This window comes from Electrophorus electricus, chromosome 2 (genome assembly GCF_013358815.1).
Source record: "Electrophorus electricus isolate fEleEle1 chromosome 2, fEleEle1.pri, whole genome shotgun sequence".
Classification (NCBI taxonomy): Eukaryota; Metazoa; Chordata; class Actinopteri; order Gymnotiformes; family Gymnotidae; genus Electrophorus; species Electrophorus electricus.
In genome coordinates, this window is record NC_049536.1 from 30,943,164 (window position 1) to 30,969,045 (window position 25,882).

At 44.5% G+C, this 25,882-nt stretch overlaps 1 protein-coding gene and 1 long non-coding RNA gene across 5 annotated transcripts; one reads left to right on the plus strand and one right to left on the minus strand.

The window, feature by feature from the left end:
• The first annotated feature begins 1,483 nt into the window (after positions 1-1,483).
• als2a (alsin Rho guanine nucleotide exchange factor ALS2 a) lies at positions 1,484-16,069 on the plus strand. Of its 4 annotated transcripts, none has more exons than XM_035521893.1 (34): positions 1,484-1,602; positions 1,885-1,982; positions 2,260-2,408; positions 3,110-4,498; positions 4,735-4,879; positions 4,966-5,062; positions 5,173-5,247; positions 5,368-5,547; positions 5,947-6,118; positions 6,512-6,701; positions 6,893-6,958; positions 7,052-7,214; positions 7,300-7,431; positions 7,630-7,758; positions 7,866-7,889; positions 9,134-9,204; positions 9,572-9,638; positions 9,863-10,062; positions 10,444-10,509; positions 10,617-10,715; positions 10,821-10,988; positions 11,634-11,745; positions 11,824-11,901; positions 11,995-12,134; positions 12,306-12,470; positions 12,594-12,711; positions 13,038-13,195; positions 13,611-13,721; positions 14,006-14,182; positions 14,330-14,375; positions 14,499-14,563; positions 14,686-14,835; positions 15,078-15,174; positions 15,317-16,069. In XM_035521893.1, exons 2-34 carry the CDS (start codon positions 1,966-1,968, stop codon positions 15,359-15,361), a joined length of 5,061 nt encoding a protein of 1,686 aa, XP_035377786.1. In that variant the 5' UTR covers positions 1,484-1,602; positions 1,885-1,965; the 3' UTR covers positions 15,362-16,069. The 4 variants fall into 4 exon arrangements, with proteins under 4 accessions (XP_035377786.1, XP_035377791.1, XP_035377793.1 ...); XM_035521898.1 differs by having other exon boundaries at positions 14,502-14,563; XM_035521900.1 differs by lacking the exon at positions 7,866-7,889.
• Positions 16,070-16,642: 573 nt separating this feature from the next.
• LOC113578564 lies at positions 16,643-24,199 on the minus strand. Its single transcript, XR_003410767.2, has 2 exons — positions 24,159-24,199; positions 16,643-18,202 (listed from the first exon to the last, which is right to left on the minus strand). It is a non-coding gene; the product is annotated as an uncharacterized LOC113578564 (long non-coding RNA).
• Between the last annotated feature and the right edge of the window lie 1,683 nt (positions 24,200-25,882).

Genomic DNA, 25,882 nt, shown 5'->3' on the forward strand with positions numbered 1-25,882 from the left:
TTTGGGCTTTCTCTATCTCTCTCTCTCTCTCTCTCTCTCTCTCTCTCTCTCTAGCTCTCTCTCTATATCTCTCTCTCTCTCCTTCTCACTCCATTCCGTGCTAGCATTTACGACCACACACACTGAAATGCTGGATCAAAATCCTATGCGCAAAGCCCCTGTATTTTATATAGAAAACATGAAATGCGAAAACAAGCTGAGATCATGAAGGCGAGGGGCAGGATGGCAGAGCAGACAGCGTGCGTGAGAGTCTGGGTCTCTCCAGGCATCCCACAGAGATGCCTGTCCACCTGCCAAGCCTCCACTGGCTCTCTACTTTGCTGCTGGTGGTTTTTCCTCCCCAGAACTCAGATTCTTTCTGCTCTCTGTTCTGTGTTTCTCACTGTTTACATCTTTTCAACCCTGACCAACGTTGAAGTGAGTTTGGAGTCGTCGCAGTGCCACTGTCAGAAGCTCACTCTGGGTTTAGCAGCGCAGGAAAACAACTATTGATTACGGACAGTTCGCTGAATTGCACTTCAACAACACTAGAAGGATTCACAGATAATAGTCACAAAGAACAAAAAGTCATTTGTTTTTCCACTAAAACAGAGCTATTTTAGTTCAGCGATTTTATGCTTCTACAGGACAGAGGGGAAACATTTTAAGCCATGAAGCCATTGTCGCTACTACCAAAATGTGGAGAGTGTGGAAATGAGTTTGTTGAAAAATGGTACTGGTTTGACCTCTGCTGGTCGATATGGTACATTACGTCAATTTTTCACACAAGGAGGGGGAATTGATATCCTCAAGAATCTCACAGATTACTAGCCTTCCTAGTGGAATATGAAATGTATGAGTATGAAATAGGTGGCTGTGCCATATAGCGTCAATAAAAGACTTAGAAGCATGCACAGTACGTTAGGACAGCCTCTAGTTATAAAGTAGGGGGAAATGATGATGATGATGATGATGATGATGATGATGATGATGATGATGATGATGCATTATATTTATAAAGCTCTTTATATACCCTCAAGGACCAAAAGACAGTTAAAACAGTCAGTACATAAGAAAAGACATTGACGGGCATATAAAATAGAACATGTACAGTATACAGAAATGAAAAGCCATTTAGAAATCAAAGAAAAATAAGGAATGTAGACAGATTTACATAAATATACAAGAGATTGATAAATAAAATGCTGAATCTTCTGGTCCTACTAGTAAAGACACTAACCTTTATTCCAACATTTGGAATATGTAGGGATTTTATACACATATTCTCAGTAGATAATGTCACTCGACTGGTAATGAATTTGATTTTACGTAAGCTAAACTCATATTTACATTTTTACGTTATATATGTATATCTAACATTGTATTGCACGAGTGGGTTCAAGACTAACTTGGCGCTTTGGAGAAACGGGAGGTGGGCGGTGAAGTGTTTTGTCCCTCTGCGCTTCCCGTCACGGGCTGGGCGTGTGAAGGGCAGTAAGGAGTTTTAGTGCCAGTACTCAGCACTACTGACAGCTGAGGGTTTCACTCACGGGAATCGGGTAACGCGTGGCTCGATTTTGGACAGAAACGGGAAAATACGACCGGGAAGAATTGTGAAATATCGTAAGTATCGAAAGACGAATACTTAATGTACTTTCTGCTGTCTAATGAAAGATTTAACGCTTCAGTACTGTTGCTGTTGAAGTAATGGCTGTGAGACACAGCCTTTCGGCTCTGCGTTTCGTGTTTTCAGTATTGGCCAGCGGTTTTGTGTGTGTGTGTGTGTGTGTGTGTGTGTGTGTGTGTGTGTGTGTGTGTGTGTGTGTGTGTGTGTGTGTGTGTGTGAGAGAGAGAGAGAGATAGATAAGTACACTTATTTCGTCTGTCTCATGTTTGACTTTCAAGCTCTCTGAGGCCAGAAGTAAAAAATGATGAAGGCTGGAAAACTATGGGCACTTTGAGCAGGCCAGTGGAGCAGCCCTGCTGATGGAGGAACAGAGGAGGTAGTGTTACAGTGCTGTGTACTGTAGTTGTTTAATAAAGTCCTCCATTTAAGTGAAATCATAATTAAATCTTGGATATGCGTACAGATTATTTATTGTTTTAAAGGTGAGGCTGTAATTAATTCTAGTGGGCATAGAAGTTGCTCTCTAGTTTGTTTGCTTCTTAAAACTTTTGAAACAAATCTTTATGATAATATGGGCATTCTGACATTTGTATTATTGGGCTTTGTGGTTCATCTGGAAATGACTTTATTTTCCTGCATATATTTCTGTCTAGCTCTGAGAAGGAGAAAACCTCCAGAGAAAGGGGATTGCTCTACAGGTGGCAGGGCTACTCCTGCACCGTTAACCCAGAGAAGGTGCTTCTCCCTAGGCCTGTGTGTCATGCTGCATTGGGCATCAGTCATGGAGTTCTGCTGACAGAGGGTAGACACCAGTCCTGTCTAGACTTGCTTTCAAATTAATATCATAACCTCTTTTCCGCTGTGGGACCAAACAGTTCAGAGGACAGACAGTATCTAATCCAGTCACGTTTCTATATGAACACAGTTCGACATGGATGCTTACGATCTGTCCTCAGCACAGTTTTCTCTGCACAGCTTTCTCAGCACAGTTAGATAACTGTGCTCATAGCCGCAGAGCCGTTCGGATGGGCTGACTGAATGATGTGGGGATTTGCTGATTGGTTGCTTTCTCGTTGTTGACAGCATTCAGCATTTGAATATATCCTGTGGTGTTTTGCACACATAAAAAGAAACACTAAAACACTCCAGACAATTATCCATCTCAACAGACACACCCAACAATAGGAATTGTTTAGTAACATGATTTTGACAGGAATCCATCGCTGCCTGAAATACTTCCTGGTCTTGATTTACAAGCTCAACACTTGTGGAAAAAGAAAACACAGCCGGTTTCAGGAGTCCCAAAGGGCGTGGAACCGGCTGACATGGCCTGACATGGCCTTAGTAACAGCCTTACAAAAGACACCTTAGTTCTGTACTTAATTCTAAGTGGCATTTTATCACCTTAGGAATTTACACTGAAGTCTTCCTTACTTTTTGAAGAAAAAAGGTTGCATTTTTAACACTGATCTGTTTAATGTGTTTTTTGGTTTTTTTTGCAAGATGGGCTTGTCTACAGCTTCGGGGATCTGTACTGGAGGCACAGCTCAAGATCTCAGGCGTTGAGTCCCGTTCTGGAGGGCTTTGTGGGTGGCCAGCGTGTCCTGCGTGTGTCTGCGGGCAGCTTCCACTGCGCCGCTATAACCGACGATGGCGTGGTCCACGCTTGGGGCGAGAATGCCAACGGCCAGTGTGGCGTCTCTGATTTGAGCCTGGTCCCAAGCCCCACCCCTGTCAGCATTGTGGACGACGAAACGGTCCCTCCAGAAAGGGTCTGGATCCTGGATGTAGCATGCGGGGCCCAGCACACCTTAGCCTTGTCTGGCAAGCACGAGGTGTGGGCATGGGGCACTGGCTGCCAGCTGGGCCTTGTTACTAACGTGTTCCCCGTGCAGAGAGCACAGAAAGTGGAGCACCTCTCAGGCAGATATGTGTTGCAGATCGCCTGTGGTGGGTTTCACAGCCTGGCTTTGGTTCGCTCGCTGCCTCCTCTGAAGTCCTCGCGGCAGTCCTCGGAGACGTGTGGTCAGTGCAGGCAGCCTCTTTACACTGTAATTGACAAGGATGACCATGTCATTATTTCTAACAACCATTACTGCCCACTAGGGGTAGAACTAACTGATGAAAAGCAGGGTCAAAGGTCAAACCAGGGCTCCCCAGCTCTGATGGCAAAAACAGAACTCTCAGGACCTGACCAACAGGTCTTCACTGGGCTCTTTGAAGATTTCTGTCCCGGTCAGAAAGCTTTAGATGGATCGTGCCGAGACGACGCAGCTAAGAAGGAAACATTCCATCAGGAACCAGCCCCTGTGTCCGTCACTGACAGCTCAGCGGCGTTGCCAAAAAACCTGAAAAGGACAAAAACCAAAAGCTCCCCTTACCCTGATGAACAGGCTCTTAAAGACTACCTCAGGAGGATGTCTGATCAGTCTCTCTCAGAGAATTTTGAGGCCGTCCCCACAGAGGGTTCGCGGCCTCCAAGCCGCCAGACGTCACTCAAGGACCGATGTAGAGTGGACCAGCATGACAAACCCATGTTTCCTGCTTTAGCACCACTTACCATCAGAGATGTTACTAACCTGTCAGATGTTGCACCAGTGGCTACACAAAGCAGTGCAAGTTCTGCTTTAAGCAGCCAGACTGGTCGTGATGCACTACCACTTGGGGTTTCTGCTTGCGACGATTCTGAAGTTAAAGACAGGGCCGTCAGTTGTCAGGACTCGTTAACGGGTGGTGGCGGAGAGGAGGCTTGTGATGAAAGCCAAGCAAAAAATCAAGATTCAGAGCGGAAGTGTCTGGAAGCCAACAAGAGCGCCAGCCTGAGTGATGTCAGGATCGAGGACACAGATGGACTTGGCCGCAGGAGATCTTTACCTGGCTTGCTCTCAAAAGGTTTTTCTCTCTTTCTTTATGCTGATGACTTTAATGAACCAAAAGTGGCTTTGATTAGGTCTCTGAATTGATTAGTCAAAAAGTTAATTAATCTCTGTGCAGGTAGAAGAGTGGCATAACCTTGCAGTGAATGTGGGTTTTGTGTTCATCAGCAGTTTGCAAATCCATGTCTGGATATTTGTGCATGCTGCACCTTGCTCTCTATCCTAAAGGATCTCCATTGTTTGTACGTCAAGGGTTCCCGAAGAAAGTTGGAGCGTCCACTTTGACGACCTCGGGCGTCTCTAAAACAGAGAATCTCTTCCCTTCTCTGTATACAGAGGTGTGGAGTTGGGGGAGGGGTCAGGATGGTCAGCTAGGTCATGGAGACAGCTTGCCCAGGTTGAACAGCTTTCCATGCATATGTATTTCTAAAGGTTATTGCAATGGTGAGTGGGAAAATAACATTATCCCCTCATCCTTCTCAGGTTACAGCCTCTGTGTATCAAGAGCTTAAGCAACAAGGAAATTGTCAAGGTTGTTGCTGGATCAAATCACACTCTCGCCCTGACAGCGCAATGCCAGGTGTCTCATTGGTCGTTCAGTGCTTCTGGTTTTTTATTTCCCATCTACCCTATCATCCTGATGTTGTTGAATATTGTTGTTGTTCAGTGCTTTCTCTTTCGCCATGTCAGGTTTACTCTTGGGGTAGCAATAAATTGGGTCAGCTGGGTCACATGGACTCATCAACTGTGCCTCACCTTGTGAAGGTACTGGGCAGGTCACCTCCATCTCCCATAACGGAAGTAGCAATAATTTCTGAGTGTATGCCTGTAGCCTTGCACTGAAGCGGGTCCTTGCTGGTGTCTCGGCTCCTTGCGCTGGTGCAGGTGTCTGAAGGCATCCGTGTGTGGGACGTAGCGGCTGGGCAGACACACACCCTGCTGCTGGCTGATGGAGACTGCATCCAGCCTATACTGTACTACAGTGGCAAGCAGGTGCAGGAGGGGCAGGACTCTCATGCCAGCACATGCACCCAGACACCAACCCTGCTACCCTTCTGCATGAATGTTAGTATGCGCTGGGGTTACCACCATGCTACTGTTGCTAGGGGCTACGACCAATAATGTAATCAAGATGGTTATAACTGAATTTACAATGGTACAATTGATTTAATGTGGATGGTGAGAAAATTGGGTGAGGAGAATTAGGCTAAGCAGGACAATAATGTAATCATGATTTTTAGAACTAAATTTGCTACAGTAGTTTTTTTGTGGATTGTGAGAAGATTAAACAGATAAGTTAAACTAATTATACTTATAGGCTTATAAAAACAGCCTATACCTCAAGACAGACTCTACCTCAAGTTGCTACTAATGGAGGTTATTATTATAGAATGTAAATTCTGTGTGTGTGTCTGCGTGTGTGCTTTTTTGCATGGCATCTATGTGCCTTTTTTGCATGTCCAGCTAGGTTATGTGAGCAGTGTTTTTGCCGGAGGACTGAACTGTTTGGCTCTAGCTGATCAGAATGCGATGGGTTTCATTAGCACTCTGCATGAGCTGGCGTCTGCAGAGAGGAAGCTTTACTGCACACTAAGCAGGGTGAAGAGCCAGATACTACGTCCCCTACTGTCTCGGGGTACGTAGCAATCCTCAGAATTCTTTTGGCAAAATGGCCTTGCCTTGGTAGTGTGTTAGGAGCGTGCTATCTAAAGACACAAATAGTTGTTATGACTGTGACAGCTGTTGAATCACAAGTTGCCCATTTATTTCCGAAAGCCTTTATGAAATTTGACACATCGTGAAATAGCACACTTATAAATACAAGTTATTACATGTTTCTTTGAACAGAATTTCTGACTTTGTCGATTTACATACCAGATGTATGTTATATATAAGAGTATATAACACATTTGGCAGGGTGTGAGCTCATCCACTTTCGATGAGAAGTTATTCACAAAATAACACTAATAAATGAATATTAACCTGACCCTCTTTTTTTATGGTCCAACACTGATTTGTCTCTTTCTAGAAAGTGTCAGCTCATGTCTGGGCCAAACCTCCATGCAGCTGTTCCAGACTGTGGCAGGATGTTTCAGTCGTCTGTGCCATCTGACAGGGCAGCATGCCATCTCTCTCAACAGCTTCCTTCAGAACAGCAGAGACGTCAAGACTCTTACCATTTTGAAAAAGGCGGACATTTTTCTAGACACCTATAAGGAGTATGTCTTGTTTGTACACCCTATACCTGCAATGCTACTTGGTACCTAAAAATATACAGTGCAAACAACTTTATCTTCTAAAAAATGCACTGTGCAAACGATTTCACCTATAACTGCTGTTCCCACCACTGCCCGTTTTTTTTGATTAGCCATCGTGAAGGCCGATGTGTTGTCTTCACCTCCATCTGCAGGTACAGTGTGCCTTTAGGGAACTTTCTGGTAATGGGTGGATTCCAGGCCCTGGTCAAGCCCGCTCAGTAGGTCCCTTATTGTCCTCAGTCCTCACTCATCACCGGAGAGGGAACTCGAGATGCCTTTGGCTGATATGAAGATGATTAATCTGTTTCCAGAGAATGTTTTGGGAAGAAGTTGGAGTTGGCACAGAAGCTCCTGGAGCTGAAAGAGAAAGATGCTTCGCCCAGTGATTTGCTGCTGAAGCTGTTGTACATGCCACTGCAACACCTGTGTGACTATGGTAGGGTGCTGCTGAAGATGACTGCCTGCTTTGATGTGGTGAGTGCTGGACCTGGTTCTCAAGCCCCCTCCCAGTTACAGTCCCAGTGGCTGATGTACTGGATTTTTCGACTTTTCCTGTCAGTCCTCTGTGGAGTACCGAAGGCTTCAAGATGGCTGCTTGCAGTATGAGGTCTTGGCTCATCTCGTGAGCAAGCAGAGGAAAGATGCAGAAGCCACTCATTCTTTCTGGAAGAACTTTTCTGGAAAGAGCTTGGTGAGTCTGATGACTACACCTTTACTGTGGTTTGCCACATCCTGAAAATAATAGAAAAAAATGTTTCATTTATATAGGTCCTTTTTTGGCACTAAATTCTGAAGCTTTGGAATGTTTCAATTCCATTTTGATTGCTCTTTTATACAGTAAATTGCTTGTGCTGTTCCTGTGTGTGTGTGTGTTCACTAACCCTTACAGGAGTCTCTGCGGAAGCCTTCTCGGCGGCTGGTGTGCGAGAGCGGCAATAAGGATTTGACTCTGCAGAACTCCGGAAGATTCTCAGTCAACACGTTTATTCTCTTCAACGACACACTTGTTCATGCGCAGGTTATCATGCTTTTTCTGATGTTTTTTTTTTTTTTTTTTCTCCTCTGTGTTGCTGTGAATGTTTGGAAATTCAATGTCCTATCATGATTGTCTTTTTTTTTACTCAGGGTACCATTCCATCTAAAAAGTTTGTAAGTATGTTTTGATTTGTCCCCCAGCAGAAGCGCTTATGTTCCCTGCTCTTAGCTCAGGACCTTTTTTTTTTTTTTTTTTCCTTTTTTTCTTTGACTTAAGGTCCTTCACAAAACATTGTACAAGTAACTGTGTGTTTTGCCTCCGTCCTTCGCGTGCCTGAAACCAAATATCTTCCAGGTTAACCCTGGAACATGCATGATCACAGTTTCCAGTTTGATCAGTTTTATTAAAGTCATTGATTGGTTGATCACAATCATTTCACGTTTTAAACAGTTTTGTTCAAGTCTTAGAACAATCATTAAATGGAGTTTAACCACAAGATACCTTGTGTTGGACCTTTATGTCAGTTGGTGAGTAATTTGGATTTGCACATGTAAAAAAAACAACAGTTTAAACCATGTAATTGCCTGAAAAGTGAAGATAATTCCAATCTGTTCCAAGCCAACCTCTCCCTTTCTAACCACTACTGAGATGGTTATGGGTGCCTCTGGCAACTTTTTTCATGCAACTGCACCATCTGATTTCTCTTCCTCGGAACTAAATACTGTTTGATTTGCAACTCGTTCCACTGATTTGCGATTCAGAGTTTGCAAAGCTGGTCTTGATTTTTGGGGGGTTTATTGCGTGAATGCTATTCAAATGATGCAATATGCGGATTGCTTTTTCCTTAAAAGAAAAAAAGCGCTCAAATGAAATCTGCTGTTGATCAGTTCATCTTTTCTCTTCCTCTTCTCTCTGAACTATAATCGTGAGTCATGCAGACTGTCACCCTTGTGCCCAAAGCTCCCTCTTTGTTTGAGTGGATGGCCACTTTTTTGCATTCTCACTTGTGCTGTTGAGTGTTTTGAGCAGCCATGATGTATGTGGATGATGATCTCCTCGGCTTTTTTTTTTTTCTCACTGCTCTACTGCACTGACATTATTCAGATCATTTGCTTGCTTTTGCAGTGAAGCCGGGGTGACACTTAGTCAACTGTGTGTGTGTGTGTGTGTGTGTGTGTGTGTGTGTGTGTGTGTGTGTGTGTGTGTGTGTGTGTGTGTGTGTGTGTGTGTCTGGTGTCGTGTGTATTTTCATGACATGATGTTCCCCTTCTCTGATGCCAAAATGTACTGATGAAATCTAGACAGATGTGGTTTATTTGTATAGCTTCTTGATGCATCAGAGACGGGTTTTGTTGGGGTGTACTCTGGGGCAGATTGTGTACTGTGCTTTTGTTAACACTGTTTGATCCTTTCTCAGTTCTCCTCTCATTTCATCTATCCACTGGCCACACTATGGATAGAGCCCGTCTCAGATGAGAATGTTGGCTTGTAAGTCACTCATTTACTCACGTTTGTCCCATACTGTAGTATCCCCGGCATTCAGGTCTCCCAAACGCTCGTTCATTTTAGTACTACCACACCAGGAACTACCTGTGAGTTAAACATTAAGTCTGGCGTCAACTGACTATAGATACGGCATTCCTCGGAGCGTTTCAAGGGCGTGAGATCTCCCATAGCAGTTAAGTTTTCCGTAGCTCTGCCGTGTAGTGTTTACCCAGCCCTCCTCATAACCCAGGCTTGGATAAGTAGCTGATCATTTGAGTTAGTAGAGGAAAAGCGGTTCCGTGGCCCTCAGAGACGGGGGAACCAATGTGTGTGTGTGGCGGGGTTCCACTGACTAAAAAACTGTTTCCAGGTTAGGGTTGAAGCTGACCACCCCTGAAGAGAGCTTCATAGTGCTGGCGTCCTCCCCCCTGGAGAAGGTAGTCACGCTTGGACCTTTTATGGCCTGAACTTCTTTTTTTTTTTTTTTTTTTACTGAGCCTTGATGTTTCAGACTGTGTGCAGAATTGTTTTTGATCACACCGTACGCTGGTGTTCTCTGCTAGCTTCTGTACCTGATTCAACATGCGGCTCCGTACCTGCCTGGCCGTGCTCCCTCTCTGTGTCTTTCTTTCACTGTTTCTCCCCCTGTCCATCTACTCAGGGGAAGTGGCTACGGGCCATCAACCAGGCCGTGGATCACGTCCTGGGGCTGGGTCAGAATGGGCAGGTCATTAGTCCGAGTGGCAGTCAGAGGGCGGAGCCTCCTGTTTCCCGCACTGCCACTTATACGTTCACTAAAGAGGGCAGGCTCAAAGAGGCCACGTACAACGGCCGCTGGTTGTCTGGCAAACCCCATGGCAAGTAAGTGCACGTGGGATCTTTACTTTGATGGATATTACTCTTTTTTTAAGCATTTTTATTCACAGGCCCATGTCAAGTCAGCAACCAGCCTGTTGAATTGACTGAGGGTTAATGTTCCTTGACCAAGTGTGCCTGACAGGGTATCATAGTATCTTCAAAGCTTTGGCTGTACGTTTAGTTTTTTTGTTTATACGTCCATAAAATAGACTTGCTATGAATGTACACCTGAATGAATATAGGCCATTTATTTTTAGGCAAATTTACATTTATAAAAAAATTAATAATAACTGCCACTTATTTGAGAGCTTTTATTACCTATGTTAGAAAGTGCACTTAAGTATTTGAGTGATTCAAAGCATTGTTTTACCTCTCTCCCAACAGAGGGACGCTGAAGTGGGCTGATGGCCGAGTTTACTGTGGCACATTCAAGCATGGTCTGGAGGATGGGTTAGCGCAGAAATCATGCACAAACATCGTTCACGTTTGCGAGCTAGTTGAAAAAAGATGTCGTCGTCGTCGTCGTCATATTCTGTTTGCATGTTCTTCATCTGTAGGTTTGGAGACTATATGATGCCCAATAAGACCTTGAACAAGTTTGATCGTTACAAGGGCCACTGGAAGGAGGGAAAAATGCACGGCTTTGGGACATACTGGTAAAGACGATGTGATTTGGAGCTTTGCAATCCATGCCTGCATACAAAAGCTCCAGCTGCGGATTTCTGCCCGCGCTGAGTCGGCGCCGTGTGCTCTTCGCACAGGTACGCCACGGGCGAGGTGTATGAGGGTTCGTTCCAGGACCACCAGCGGCACGGCCACGGCATGATGAGCAGCGGCCGCCTGGCCTCGCCCTCCTCCAGCAGTGTGTTCGTCGGACATTGGCTCAACGACAAGAAGGCTGGCTACGGCATCTACGACGACATCACCAAGTGATGCCTTTTGTTACTTTTAAGCTTTTTAAGGCACTGTTGAAATTGGGACGGATACGAGCGTGTTAGTAACACTGGGCAGCAAAATTAAAACGGTGGACCTTCTAGTACTTTTTATTCCAGTCTGTTTTTAGAATTTTTCTAGTACCTTTCTTTATTTGGTGACAAGGCAATACATTTTACAAGTGTCTATAATTTATTCATAACTAAGGCCGTTATTACACACAAAATATGTACAGACGTCTAAAATGTGTGATTTCCCCCCCCCCCCCCCCCCCTTATATTTGGCCTCAGGGACATCCCACTTAAGTGTCCAGCAGTAGTCTGCTAACAGGTTTTGTTTTTTTTCCAGTATACTCGAATGACATTATGTCAAGTATAGAGAAGCAGTACCAGTAGAGAAGAAAATAAATCTGTGTGATAGATAAAGTCAAACGGGTATTGTTTAGGATATTATTGTGTAACATCCTAAATATTACTCAGTACTTGTCATACGGTTATTCTGCATTAGCAATAAAACATTCTGTTGTATGTTACATGCCAGAAATAAAGGGAACACTTAACATTTTAAACTGCAAATCGCTAAATCCCTTTGTCTGACCTTGCGTCCTTTTCTTGCCTACGCGTCCTCTCCCCTTCACGCAGGGGTGAGAAGTACATGGGAATGTGGCTAGAAGACCAGCGTCAGGGCAGCGGGGTCGTGGTCACCCAGTTCGGCCTCTATTACGAGGGAGCTTTTAGCAACAACAGGATGACGGTGAGTGTTGCCCATCTCCCACTGCGTTCGCCCGCGTGGCCAGTGGCGGCATGGAGCTGAGTTCCCCTGTCCCCTCAGGGCGTCGGGCTTCTGCTGTGCGAAGATGACACGGCCTTTGAGGGAGAGTTTTCGGAGGACTGGCTGCTGAACGGGAAGGTAGCGTGGAACCAGCCGAGCGTGACCGTGCAGTACAAAACCAAACGCGGGAAGCGAAGGTCTGATTCACCTGCTGCGTCGCTGTCTGTGTAGGGTGTGATGCGCATGCCTAATGGAGACTCATTTGAGGGCATCTTTGTGGGCGAGTGGGGCTCTGAGCTAAAGGTTGTTGGTACCTTTCTAAAGCCATCCCTTTACGAGACTGAGACTGAGGTGAAGCAGAGTAAAACCCCGTGAGTATACTGCAGACACTCAAGTGTGCTTTAAATTTGATCCTAATTGTGTATGTTTTAGGTAAAGCGTGTGTGTGTGTTTAATTCTGTGTGTGAGTTTTATTTGTCCTTTGTGTGCTTCTGTATGTTTTTGTGCGTGTTTTGCATATGCTTGTGTGTGTGTGTGTGTAGTCAGGTTGGTCGTTACGCAGTGCCAGCAGAACAGAAGTGGAGGGCTGTTTTCGAGGAGTGCTGGAGTCGACTTGGCTGTGAATTTCCAGGTCAGGGGGAGAACGACAGAGCTTGGGAAAACATCGCAGTCATTCTCACAAGCAGCCGCAGAAAGCAGACAGACAGGTTCACACACACACATGCACACGTATTTCGGACTAAGCCAATACCTGAGCTTCTGTTGTCTCATTGTCTCATTTGTTGCTATGATGCATTTCAGTACTTAGCCTCTCATGTGTGGTTGTGCAGTCCACAGATGCTGAGTCGCTCACAGTGTAAGTTACTGGAGAGTCTGGAGGTGATCCCCCAGCACAGGGGGTCTGTTTCCGCCCAGGCCTATGACATCATCCGCCGCTACCTCATCAAGGTGAGGTCATGTCTCTGATACTCCTAATACTAGCAAAGGTGTGAGATTTTAAATCCTTTAGACAAGAATAAAGTACTCCAATGCTTTTAGCAATACCTTCTCAAAAGTGTCCACGCAATATATCCTTATGCATTCCATATTACATTTTCAGTCTAATTGGAACACATTGTCTATTGTAAGAACATTAAAAAGACCAGCATACATATCAAAGCCCCCAGTATAAACAGTTCCCAGATAGAGATTTGATCGTTTCCTTGTCTGTCATGTGCACACTAAATGCACGGGTTTTTCCTGTGTGTCGTGCACATGCCCTTACCTTACGACAGGCATGCGATACCCCGCTCCACCCGCTGGGCTGGCTGCTGGAGACTCTGGTCACTGTCTACAGGATGACCTACGTGGGCGTGGGCTCCAACAGGAGGCTCCTACAGCAGGCTGTGGAGGAGATACAGTCCTACCTGAGACGCATATTTCAGCTGGTCAGGTAACGGCTCAGGTGCTTTAGAGGACTCTGCAGTTCAAAAATGATTCATTATCCAGTGGAATTAAAATGCTATAATTTTACTGTCGACTTGATTAGGCCTAATCTTAGACTGTAATGGCTTTTGTAATTCAATTAAATCTGAAGTGTAACCTGTGGTATTTAGCTGACTCTTTTATCCAGAGCGAATTACAGTTATGACTGAATGTGACTTGAGGAATTGAGGGTTAAGGGCCTAGCAGTGGCAACTTGGCAGTGATGGGGCTTGAACTGGTAACCTTCCGTTTACCTTCCGTTTACCAGTCAAGCACCTTGACCACTAGGCTACCGCTGCCTCATTTAGAGCTGTTACCCTTTTGACCAGTCAGGTCCTTTTGCATCTTGGCAACCCTGTTTTATATCTTGCGATTCTGGCTAGGTTCTTGTTTCCTGGTCTGCCTGAGGAGGGGGGTTTCATCCCTGAGTCCTCAGAGGGGGCAGGCAGCGATTCACTGAGTGACAGCTCCCAGTCCGACAGCACCCAGCAGGGGTAAGGCCACAACCCCTCCGGGCATATTCACAGTTATTCGGAAACTGTTGCTAAATCCATGGGTCCATGTTTTCATCCTGAACTTTCACCTGTGGCCAGACTTTCACCCTCGGCATCATGTAGGATTTAGACTGAATCATTAATTTATGACTGAATTCAGAATGAACTGGAAGACAGATTGCGTGTATGTTGTTATGTGTGCGCGCATGCGTGCGTGTGTGTGTGTGTTGTGTGTATTTGTGGTATACTGTGTGTGTGTGTGTGTGTACGTTTGTGTGTGGCAGCTGGATCGTGAGTAGCTCCAGCCTGCTACTCCCCATTCTCTTGCCTCGCCTGTATCATCCTCTCTTCACGCTGTACTCGCTGGAGAGAGAGCGAGAGGAGGAGCTCTACTGGGACTGCATAGTCCGCCTCAACAGGCAGCCCGACCTGTCCCTGCTTACTTTCCTGGGAGTGCCTCAGTGAGTCACTGAGCTCACACACACCAACACTCCCTCCGCACTCACTAGAAAAGCCTTTGTATATAGTGTTTATAACCAGATACACCACTGTGTAGGAATTTTCCTTAATTTAAATGTGAGAATTGGATTTCTTTTCCATTTTTTTAGGAAGTTCTGGCCAGTCTCAGTGTCTATTCTTGGAAAGGAAAAAGAGGTGAGGCTGTGGATTTATATAACAGCACAAATGTAAGCAGAGATCAAATAGAAAACAGTTAAAACGTATTGACGTGTATTTTGCCTAGAAGAAACATGTTTGAATAATTCTTTTCTTAATCAGCAGGTGCTGCCTAGCACTAAAGATGCTTGCTTTGCTACTGCTGTGGAGACACTGCAACAGATTAGGTGAGAGAAAAGGTTTGACAGGAACTTGTCAGGAAGGAGGAAGTTGGGCGGTACATGTTTTCAGTGGGTTCCTATTGTCATTGGCTCTCTTTCATATGCTTGCCTTTTCCTCTTCTCTGTAGCACGGCTTTCATTCCCGCAGACAAGCTCCAGGTGATCCAGCTGACTTTTGAGGATGTCACACAGGAAGTGCAGACCATGTTGGGCCAGGACTTCCTGTGGAGCATGGATGACCTTTTTCCAGTGTTCCTCTATGTAGTCGTCCGTGCACAGTAAGCTCTGTGTGTCCGCCAGCATGATGTTCCTCTAACTGCTGCGCACGTGTCTATTAGCAGCAAATCTGAACTGTTTCTTTGGACTGCTGTAGTTGTAGAGGCCTTTCGTTTTGGTACGCGAGACGTATTAAGAGTCCTGATTTGGGTCCTAACATAAGCAAACAACAAAAATGTAAAAGAATGAGTAATGTTTGCACTATGTTTCTCTGCCTGTTGTGTCTCGGTGTGTGTGAATGTAGGATCAGAAACCTGGGCTCCGAGGTGAGCCTGATAGACGACCTGATGGAGCCTGCATTACAACATGGAGAGTTGGGTCTCATGTTCACTACTCTAAAAGTACGACTGACAGGATCATACTGCCTCTCACTTTTCCGCCTCACTTCCTCACAACAAAACATTAAATATTTACATGCTTATGTTGAGTAGTGTTTACCTGAGGCAGCTCTGACACTTTCGCTCCCATTTTCTGACGTGCCAGGCCTGCTACTACCAGATTCAGCATGAGAACACCACGTGCTTCTAGAAGCAGAGAGACCTGCATGCGAGTCTTGTCTCCAGTCTTTGACGGCGCTAAGACAGAGTTTGGGATGCGGTAGGTTTTGAGCCGAGATGACAGCAAGAGGAAATGATGATGAACACGACACGGAGTGGCAGGAGACTGATAGTGAGAGTCCAGGTACGAGAGAACAGCCGGTGAGCCCTTGCTCCTCTGAAGAAGAGATCCCAGCATTTACAATCACTGCTGCCTCATCACACAGTGGCCTATAGGGTGTGAGCAGATTTCATTTGATCCTTTTTTTTAATATACATTATCATTTCACGATGGGGTACTATTTAAGAAAGTAGAAGTTCTTTTTTTTAAACGATTAAAAAGGGAACCTTTTTATTCTCTTTTGATATGAATCAGTTGTTTATTTCCTGCATTGGTTGGTGTTGTGTTATAGCGCTGATATGAATCTCCTTTAGTGGTTCTTAACTGTCTTTAATGTGTCCTTTTAACTTGCACTCAAAGTTGTGCACTAACTCGCCCTCCATTAGTTGTTTGCCTCATCCACACTTAAAAAAAAAACATTTCCACAGGGACTGCTCTGCCAATAAGCAAGCACTTCACTGAAGTGAATGAGATATTTGGTGGCATAAAATCATATTCAATATTTTTCACTAATTTGGTTTTAAGCAGGAATTTATCAGAATGTATCTTTTGTGGTATCAGTACATTGGAACATAATGTAACAACATTTTTATATATATATATATATATATATATATATATATATATATATATATATATATTATAGCACTGTACTAAATGTAGCATGGGGAAATAACAAATATTGAGATTTCATTTGAATTTAGGTGAATGTTTGTTTGTTTTTTTAATACTAAACAATCTGCAAAATGATGGTTTATGTACTAAGCAAGCACTGGCTAAGCTATAAGAGGAACTATTATAAATAATATACATTTTATTGTTTTATTCATCTGCACTGCTGATAGGTAAACGTCTTTATTCCTAGTACAAAGACCAAGACAAGATTCCAAAAAAGCCTCATTAGGAGTGGCTGATTTAATTCTGTGTATATATGTAGTATATATGTTATCTCTTGTGTCTGTGCATGGTTCCATGGATGTTGACACTGACTCTGTTTGAAAGTCCAGTATTGTTAAAATGTGTCCTAAACACAACTAAAACTGTTCAACATTCAGCATTAGCACATGCTTTGTTGCACATACTAAAACTGTATGAATCTGAAAACAGGGTAACGGGTGCAGAAATAACAAAACTCTGTGTGTACACACTTAAGACTTGCTAAAAAAACAAATAATACATCACCTGCCTGTATCACACTGTTAGCAACGCTGCTCAAAATGACATGATGTCATAGGCTGACTTAACGGCACTGAAACAAACTCCTTATTGCTGGATCTGTAAAAGCTGATACTGCATTGCCCCTTGTCATCTTAAAGCATTCATACAGCTACTTGACTGCCCTTGCGTGTTCCTTCTTCTCCTACAGTGAGAAAGTTGTTGGACGCTTCCCCGGAGAAGCTGAGCTTACACGCAGACCACTGCAGGATAAGCATCGGTGGGCTGTTTGCTATAGTCATTAGTCTAAGAAAGGTTACTGTAACATGGTGGTCACAGTTCACCAAATGGCTGAATTAATGCACAAACATACAAATAAATCTTAGTAACAAAATTGCTGACTGTTTTGTTGTTGACATCTTTGCTATTCACATATCGTAGTACAGCTTTTTAAGATCATTAAAATGTAAAATGATTGCAGAATACAAACCTGTGGATTTTTCTTGAGTTTGTACTTCTAATAGTGCCTGTCGCACTTTTGAGGGTTGTTTGAAGAATCTTTTTTGAAGAACCTTTAGATCAGAGTATCCAAGTATCCATGTTCATCTGTGCGAAGGGGGACTTATTGGACTGTGTGCTGTTTTTTTTTCTTTTGTTTGCATGTCATTTCTTTTTTAACATTTTATATTTATACTTTTTAAAACTTTAACCCTTGTTTTTCAGTTCTAAATTGTAAACCATATTATTCAGTAACTACTGTGACTTATTCAGTCAGTACACTGCAACTATAATGGATGTTATGTAGTTACCAGTGTAAGAGTTTGGACCAACAGGTGGGTCCGTGGAGTGAAAGGGGTTAACTCAGGAGTTTTTGTGTGCTTTTATGAGCTAAATGTATGTTTTGTGTGTGCTGAGTGTGTGTGTGTGTGTGTGTGTGTGTGTGTGTGTGTGTGTGTGTGTGTAACATCAGCAGAAAACAAAGTTCCATTGGGATATGAGGTACATTTATTTAATTATGTTATAACATGATCGTATGTACACTGGATTGGACATCTTTCTGAGGTGAAGGTTTTATGTTGTCAACATTCTTCTGAAAGTAGTATAATATTATGGAAACAAAGATTCTGAACTGGGACAGTCATTAAATCACTGGATTATTTAGCTAATTGAACATTGCATTTTTATTTGTTTTAACTTTTTACATGTACTGTATCTGCTGTCATCTAACAAAATGCATTGTTAGCCCCTAATGGATGTTGTCACCCTGCCTGGACATGTATCTGTTGGACACACCCCGGACCACAACCAAACCTCACCTTCCTTACTGCATCCCAGCCACTGCTAACCACAGCACCTTTTCATTGAAAATGTTAGCAGTAGGGCCAAACGTTAATGGCTGCTGTTTTCATGTCTGTTGGGGTGTTTTCAATGAATAACATCTCACAGGTGATTGAGTGTCTTCTGGTGTAGAAGGGAACCTCTCCTATCCCATATCTTCACTATTCTTCAGGACTTTCCCAGGAGATTAGAAGCTTCTTTCATCTGCACAGAGAATTGCTGAAAAAACACCTTGGACTTAATTGAATTGTTGAGATTTGGTTCCACACAAAGTGTTTGTTTTAACAGTGCCTGAGTAATCGTTGTTTCAACAACTGAAGTTTAGTGGACGACAAACGGGGCATGTTCTTTGGCTTTCTCATTGTAGATTACTGCAAAGTAAAGACTGAAACCCAGCACGTTGTCAGTTCCTTATTCTGCCCACGGTCTGCTGGCAGTTGCACTTCTGTGGCGTGCTAGTGCACTAACCCTCACTGATGTGCTGGCTACGGAGGAAGCCATGAGGGCAATCTATCTCGTGAAGAACACACGGTCTGTTGGCTGCTTCACATGACTGACGTACATTCACTTGCTAGGAGAGGAGTCTTCTTTAAATATCACTTTAATACCTATTGGTTTTGTTATGCCCTGGTCAAGTAACACTAGTACCTGTTGACTTTGTCATTCTGTAATGCAAGATATGATTCACTTCTGCAGCGTCTTAAACCTTCACATTGACTGCGGTTGCTTTACAATTCCTCATTGCCAAAAGTAACTCATATGATATCTGGAACGATTCAGACGTATGAAGCATGGGCAAGCAAAACACACAGATCTATTAAACTAACACACAAGCACAACAGGCCAGAGGATGGTGGCAGTCCAAACGGGCAACCAGAGTCAATCTAGGCAGGAGGAAGTTCAAAATCAAAAATGGTTCAGGATCCATCGGGTAAAGGGGCATTAAAAAGAGATACAGCTTGGAAACATGGATGAAGCACAAGAGCCTTCATGTTGGAATGTTTGTGAACATGGCTTTTTAGAATCCAAGACAATGATCTAGAGGTGTGTAAGGACAGGGTGTGGCCAGTGCTTAGTAGACCGGCGAGTCTGACCAATGGAGTGTACTAGAGGGTGTAGGAGGGGGTGAGACATTATCACATTTATGGCAAATGCATTTTAAATACAAAAAATTGAATATTTCAGATGCTTAAGTTGTTTCTGTTAATGTTAATGTTTCTCAACATTAACAGGATAACATGTCCCATGCTATTTTTGGTGTTTTAATATTAAATATATATAGTGCTAGAGCTTTCAGGCTGTCATTCTGAAATCCCTAATTGCGTTTAACCTTGTTTTTGGTATAAAATACTGCATTGTATCTGCCCTAAAAAGTAGCCTGTAGAATACATTCAACATTTTTTCTCTCATATAAAATGTAGTAATTGTTCTTATTCGTCCATTTGTCCCAACATAAGAGTACTGGAGTGGGGATGTCAAGTCACTGGAACAGCCTGAGTCAACCCTGTGTGGAGGTATTTGCCCTGGCAAGGCATGTGAGTTCTGGTCTAAAGCTCCCGTTGAAAGTCACAGGCTCTGAAATGTTGGGAGGAATCCGAAAAGAAGGAAGGGGGAATGTGGGAAGTCCCCTATGACGATAGGGGTACCTTGGGGCTATGACACCTAAGATGGAGGAGTGGCTCCAAAAAGATACGTGCAATCCTAGTAAAAGCAAAAAATACCGCACCCCACCCTCAAAGTCTCAGACTGCTGGTGGAAGACCTACGTGTGAGGGGGAAAATAAAGACAGTACCGTGCACTGGAGAAACAGGTATATATATTTGTGTGTGTGCGAGGGTGTGTGTTGTGCCAAAATATAGGTGGAGTTGCCACCTGCATGGGGCGGGTGCTCCTTCCGTTATCACGGACAGATGAAGCTCACTCAAGGAGGCTCACTAACACTATTATAGACAAGATTTCTGCACCATGGAGAAAGACGCTACCCTGATGGAGCTAAACAGACTCCCCAAAAGAACAGATCAGCCCGTGGCTATTTCCATAACCTGGAACATCAGAAATTAAGCATTCACCTCTCTGGTGATCTTGAGTCAGGAACTGTAAACAAAATAAAAACAGTCCTAGTACTGTGTTATCACCAACACTCGATGTTGGCATCACTTACATCTGAGGTAGCTCTCACTCAGCTGCCTGTGCACAGTGCTACTCTACAGTACTCTCTTCCAACCTGTGAAACCCCAACAAAATATCTTCCTCTCTCCGTCCGACATGGTCCTAAATAGTCTAATCCACTCAAAACACGGAATATAACGTAACTTCTCCCCAACATAACTCTATCCCCCTAGCTATGTACTCTCAGTACACAACGTAGCACAATACCATATGCTAACACAGAACAATCGGCATACATGAGCCAAAACGCTACCATAAATGCCCATGGGATAATAGGGCAGTAGTCCCAACCTGTTGGAGTTTGAAACACACAATGATTATACCCTACATTTATACCCTACCACACACAGAAATCTTCACACTTACCTCTGCTCACACCCTTTGCACTAGGAATCCTTTCCCTTGCTGACTCGAGCAGAATCTCTCTGTACCCCACAAACCTACGTGGTCAGCCACATGGAAACACGCCACATGTGAAGTACTCTATACATTTTTCCATCAGTTATATTTTCCATCAATATACCATATGTACAAATATTTACATATACTGAAGTTCATTACCAGTTTACCTACACGTAATCCAAATTTTATTACCTCTTTCCATCGACATCCAACCAAGACTTCCAATTACACTTCTAGTGCAACCATCAATTCTACTTTTCCACCTTCTATCAAGCTTCCAACGTCACGAGCAATGACGACATCACGCATTTGCTCGCTCAACACCTATTGGTGCACCCATGTTCTGGTTCACGCACACTTCGTTTTTATCACCTGGTTACACTCTCCCCTGCCCATCAGTCAGCGTCCTTGTTGACTGTGCGGGACCTTCTAACCTCATTCACAGCTTCTCTGAAGAATACTGCTGTACCTAGATTAGTTAAGATCTGTGAAACCATTATTGGCTGTATTGAACAAGATCCTACAACTGACCTGGGTTCACGATGCAGATTTGAATGCTGAACTGCATTAGTCCGTTTACTCCTACACGGAGCTGGAACAGGCAACAACTTTGGCTCTAAACTAAAGTCAGCAGTCACTTCTAATGTATCTACTGTATCCGGTTCAGAAAACGTCCTCGATGGAACATCCAGATTAGGATCCCCTGAGCCAATCTGATCCATATGACAACTCATGGCTGGAGGATTTGTGCCTACCAACATCACTCCTTCCTCAAGGTTCTCCAATTCAACCTGCAATTCATCCACAGCCACAGATTCCACCACTTGCTCTCGCTTTCCCCTCCAAGGGACAGGAGTAAGGTAATGAGTGCAGGGACGTTTAGCTACCCGATTAATTCTCTTTATCGGTCCTCCCTCCACTGCTTCCTCAGTGTACGTCGTCCCCTGCACGTCCACTACGCGATAAGGAATAGCCTGCCAGGCATCCTGGATTTTGTTCCTGCCTGGGGGTCGATTCCTCACATATACACATTGACCTACATCAATGGAGCGGCAGTACACTTTGTTCCTCTGAACGGCTATGCGTTCAGCTGCTTTCTGTTCAGCATAAGCTTTGGCTCTCTCATGTGCCTCTTTCAACCGGCAATATTGAAATGACATAGTGGGTTATTGTCCACAACCAGCAAGAACCTCGCGCCCAGCAGATAACTCCTAGATTTCTCTGTTATGGCCCATTTCAAGGCAAGGAGTTCCAACTTCTTGCTACTGTAGTACGCATCATTTTTCTCAGCATTTCTTAACCTCCGACTCGCATAAGCAATCACCCTTCTCACTCCATCTTGCTGTTGATACAAGACAGCTCCCAAGCCCTGACTACTCTCGACTATAAACGGACTCGTAAAATCAGCAAATCCGAGCACAGGTGCACTAACCAGCCTCTCCTTTAAATGATCAAATGAAACCTGACACTCGGTGTTCCACAGGGTTACCATCGGCTCATTCACTCTGGCTGAGGGTCCCATTTTCAGATAACAACCTACTAAATCATGTTTGGGACCTGCGAACTGTGAAAACCCTTTCACAAATTTCCTGCAATGGCTGCAGAGCCCCAAAAATGATCGCCTTTCCTGGGTCTGTCGCTATGCCTTCAAATGAAATCTGATGTCCTAAAAAGACCTCCTGAAGAAAATGACATTTCTCCACTTTCACTTTAAGACCTGTCTCCTGCAGCCGTCTCAACACTGTGTCTAACCTCTCCAAATGCTCTGGAAATGTCCTGGAAAATACCAAAATATCGTCCAAATACACGAGCATTATTTGGAAAATTACCTCCATGTATACCACCGCCAGAGTCTGCTACACTTACGACACCATGCACAAACCTGCCTGGACAACGGAGTGCTTCGGACGCGCTTGTGAGCTCGGGTTTCTATGGGAACCAGGCCTGCAGACCACGGCGTCGCCTGAGTCCGAATGACGGAGGAGGACACACCGCAAGCGATGTGCAAGGAAGCAGAAGCGGGGGAAGCGAGCTGGGGTCCGTGCTAGGCTAAAAGCTAATCCTAGCAGACCAGCTCTACCATCTTTATTTCTCTCAAATGTCTGCTCCTTAATAAACTGGACTGCATCAGACTCCAGCAGACTTCACAGCGAGAGTTCAGATACTGCTGTGTTTTAGTCTTAACTGAAACGTGGCTCAGCGACAGTATTCCAGACGCCGCCATTCAAATTGAGGGATTGGTCTCAATCCGTGCCGATAGAGACAATGCGCTCTCCGGCAAAACACGCGGCGGAGTGTTTATACAATGAGATCTGATGTAAAAACTCTTGTTTGTCATTAAGTGCTGCTCACCGCTAGTGGAGTTTGTCATTGGTAGATGCAGACCTTTTTTTTTTTACCGCGGGACTTCACCTCCGTGTTTACAATCGCGCTGTATATTCGACCCAGCGAGAACACACAAGAGGTTCTCCAGGAGATGTATGGACCGATTAGTGAACTGCAGAACGTTCATCCAAACTGACTGTTTATTGTCGTCGGAGATTCCAGTCACGCAAATCTCAAGTCAGTACTGCCTAAATTCCATCAACATGTGAACTTTGCAATGAGAGGCGCGAACGTGCTGGATCTTGTTTACACAAACATCTTCAGTGTCTACCGGGCGGAGCCCCACCCCCACCTTTGATACTCTGATCACATGTCTGTAATGTTGATTCCTGCATATAGACCGATCGTCAGACGCTCGAAACCGCTTCTGAAGCAGGTGAGAACCTGGCCAGCAGGAGACATCTCTGCTTTTCAGGACTGTTTTGAGCAGACGACATGGATCACATTCAAGGAGGTTGCTACTAATGGTGACACTGTTAACCTGGAGGAGTATAATGCGTAAGTGATAGGCTACATTAGCAAGTGCATTGATGATGTTACTGTCTCCAAGATCATTACACGCCCCAACCAGAAGTCATGGATGACTGCTGAGGTGCACATGCTATTGAGGACCCGTGACTCAGCCTTCAGAGCAGGTGACAAAGAGGCTCTTAGAAAAGCGAAAGGCAAACTGTCACGGGTGATCAGGGAGGCAAAGCGTGAACACACACAGAGGTTCCATGGACACTTCAGACACTGATGACACACGGCGCATGTGGGAGGGCATTCAGGTCATTACGCACTACAGGAAAACATCACTTTCCTGTGATAGTGATGCCTCCCTCCCACATGCACTGAATGACTTCTATGCATGGTTTGAAGCACAGAACAATGTTGCAGCAGAAAAGTCCATCCCTCCACAAAATGACCAGATGCTGTGTCAGTGGCTGAGGTGAGGCGAACTCTGCGTGGAGTTAACCCACAGAAAGCTGCTGGACCAGACAACATCCCGGGTCGTGTGCTCAGAGAATGTGCTGACCAGCTGGCAGATGTCCTGACAGACATCATCAATATCTCTCTGAGCTGCACCATTGTCCCAATATGCTTCAAGACTACCACCATTGTCCCCATGCCAAAGAAGTCCACGGTGTCGTGTCTCAGTGTCTACGGTCCCATCGCACATACATCCATTGTCATGAAGTGCTTCGAGAGACTCGTCATAAGACATGTCAAGACCCACCTTCCACCTTCTCTGGACCCCCTGCAGTTCGCGTACCGCTCCAACCGCTCTGCGGATGATGCCATCTCTACCACACTTCATCTGGCACTCACACATCTGGATAAAAAGGGCACCTACATGAGAATGCTGTTCATAGACTTTAGTTCAGTATTCAACACCATCGTTCCTCGGCACCTGATTGGAAAGTTGACCTTACTGGGCTTGAATACCTCCCTCTGCAACTGGATCCCGGATTTCTTGACTGGTAGACCTCAATCAGTCGGATCGGGAGCGGCACTGAGTACTGGTGCTCCCCAAGACAGTGTACTCAGCCCTCTGCTGTTCACATTGCTGACTCATGACTGTGCAGCAATGCACAGTTTGAATTATGTCATCAAGTTCGCTGATGACACAACCGGGGTGGGTCTCATCAGCGAGGACGACAAGTCAGCATACAGAGAGGAGGTGCGAGAACTGGTGAGCTGGTGCAAGGTCACCAACCTGCATCTGAATGTTGACAAAACAAAAGACATGGTTGTTGACTTCGGGAGAGCAAGGCAAGATCACTCCCTGCTTACCATCAACAGCTCTTCAGTAGAGATCGTCAAGAACACCAAGTTCCTTGGTGTTCACTTAGCGGAGAACCTCACCTGGACCCTGAACATCAGTTCCATTACCAAGAAAGCCCAGCTACGTCTTTACTTCCTTCGGAAGCTGAGAAAAGCCCATCTTTCATTATCCATCTTCACTACCTTCTATAGAGGTACTATAGAGAGAATCCTGAGCAGCTGCATCACTGCCTGGTTTGGAACTGCACCGTCTTTGATCGCAAGAACAGCTGAGAAGATCATTCGGGTCTCTCTTCCCTCTATCACAGATATCTACACAATACGTTGCATCCGCAAAGCCACCAGCATTGTGGAAGACCCCACACACCCCTCATACAAACTGTTCACCCTTGCCATCTGGAAAAATGTTCCACAGCATTCGGTCCCTCACTTCTAGACTGTGCAACAGCTTCCTTTCAGAAGCCATTAGACTCCTCAACTTTGGCTAATTATGATTCCAAACAAATGGACACGTCTACACACACACACACACACACACATAAACACATTATACGGACAAACTGTTGAAGTTAAACTTCACACACATATAATATGCACTCCTTTTGCACTTTTGCACATTCTAGCATGTCACTGACTCCTATGCACAAACCTGCTTTACATATTTCCAGTAATGTACTGGTCAAAATAATGCATTGTTTGTTCATTGTGTATCGGTCCTGTCTTGTATTTATTTTATGGTATTATAGCACTGTAATGTATTGTTTGCACTCATGTAGCGTGTTGTCTGTTGTACTTGTTTTGTGTTGTACCATGGTCCTGGAGGAACATTGTTTCGTTTTGCTGTGTGCTTGTATATAGCTGAAATGATAATAAAGGCTTTTGAAGCAATCCACTGAAACTTTACTTCACAATGCTGTTCTGGTTTCACTCTCTGTACCGTGGACAGGACTCCTAACCGAGTGCGGGGCCTCAACCACCCTGCCTCAGACGAGAGATTAACTACCTGCACTGGTACTGCTTGTCTTTGAGCCCTCACCAGTGATTGCATGACCACTATCCCGCCCGGTAACATGGAACTACCTGGCTCTAGCATCCACAACCCTTCTCTTGGTGACCTAGGCGAGAAACCCTTGATCATAACTGTAGCCACTGAGGCTGCAGGGAAATGTACTAACT

Coding starts and splice junctions, on each gene's coding strand:
- als2a (XM_035521893.1), top strand. Junction 10,989..11,633: donor ATCTACGACGACATCACCAA/GTGATGCCTTTT, acceptor CCCTTCACGCAG/GGGTGAGAAGTACATGGGAA. Junction 14,183..14,329: donor ACTTTCCTGGGAGTGCCTCA/GTGAGTCACTGA, acceptor CCATTTTTTTAG/GAAGTTCTGGCCAGTCTCAG.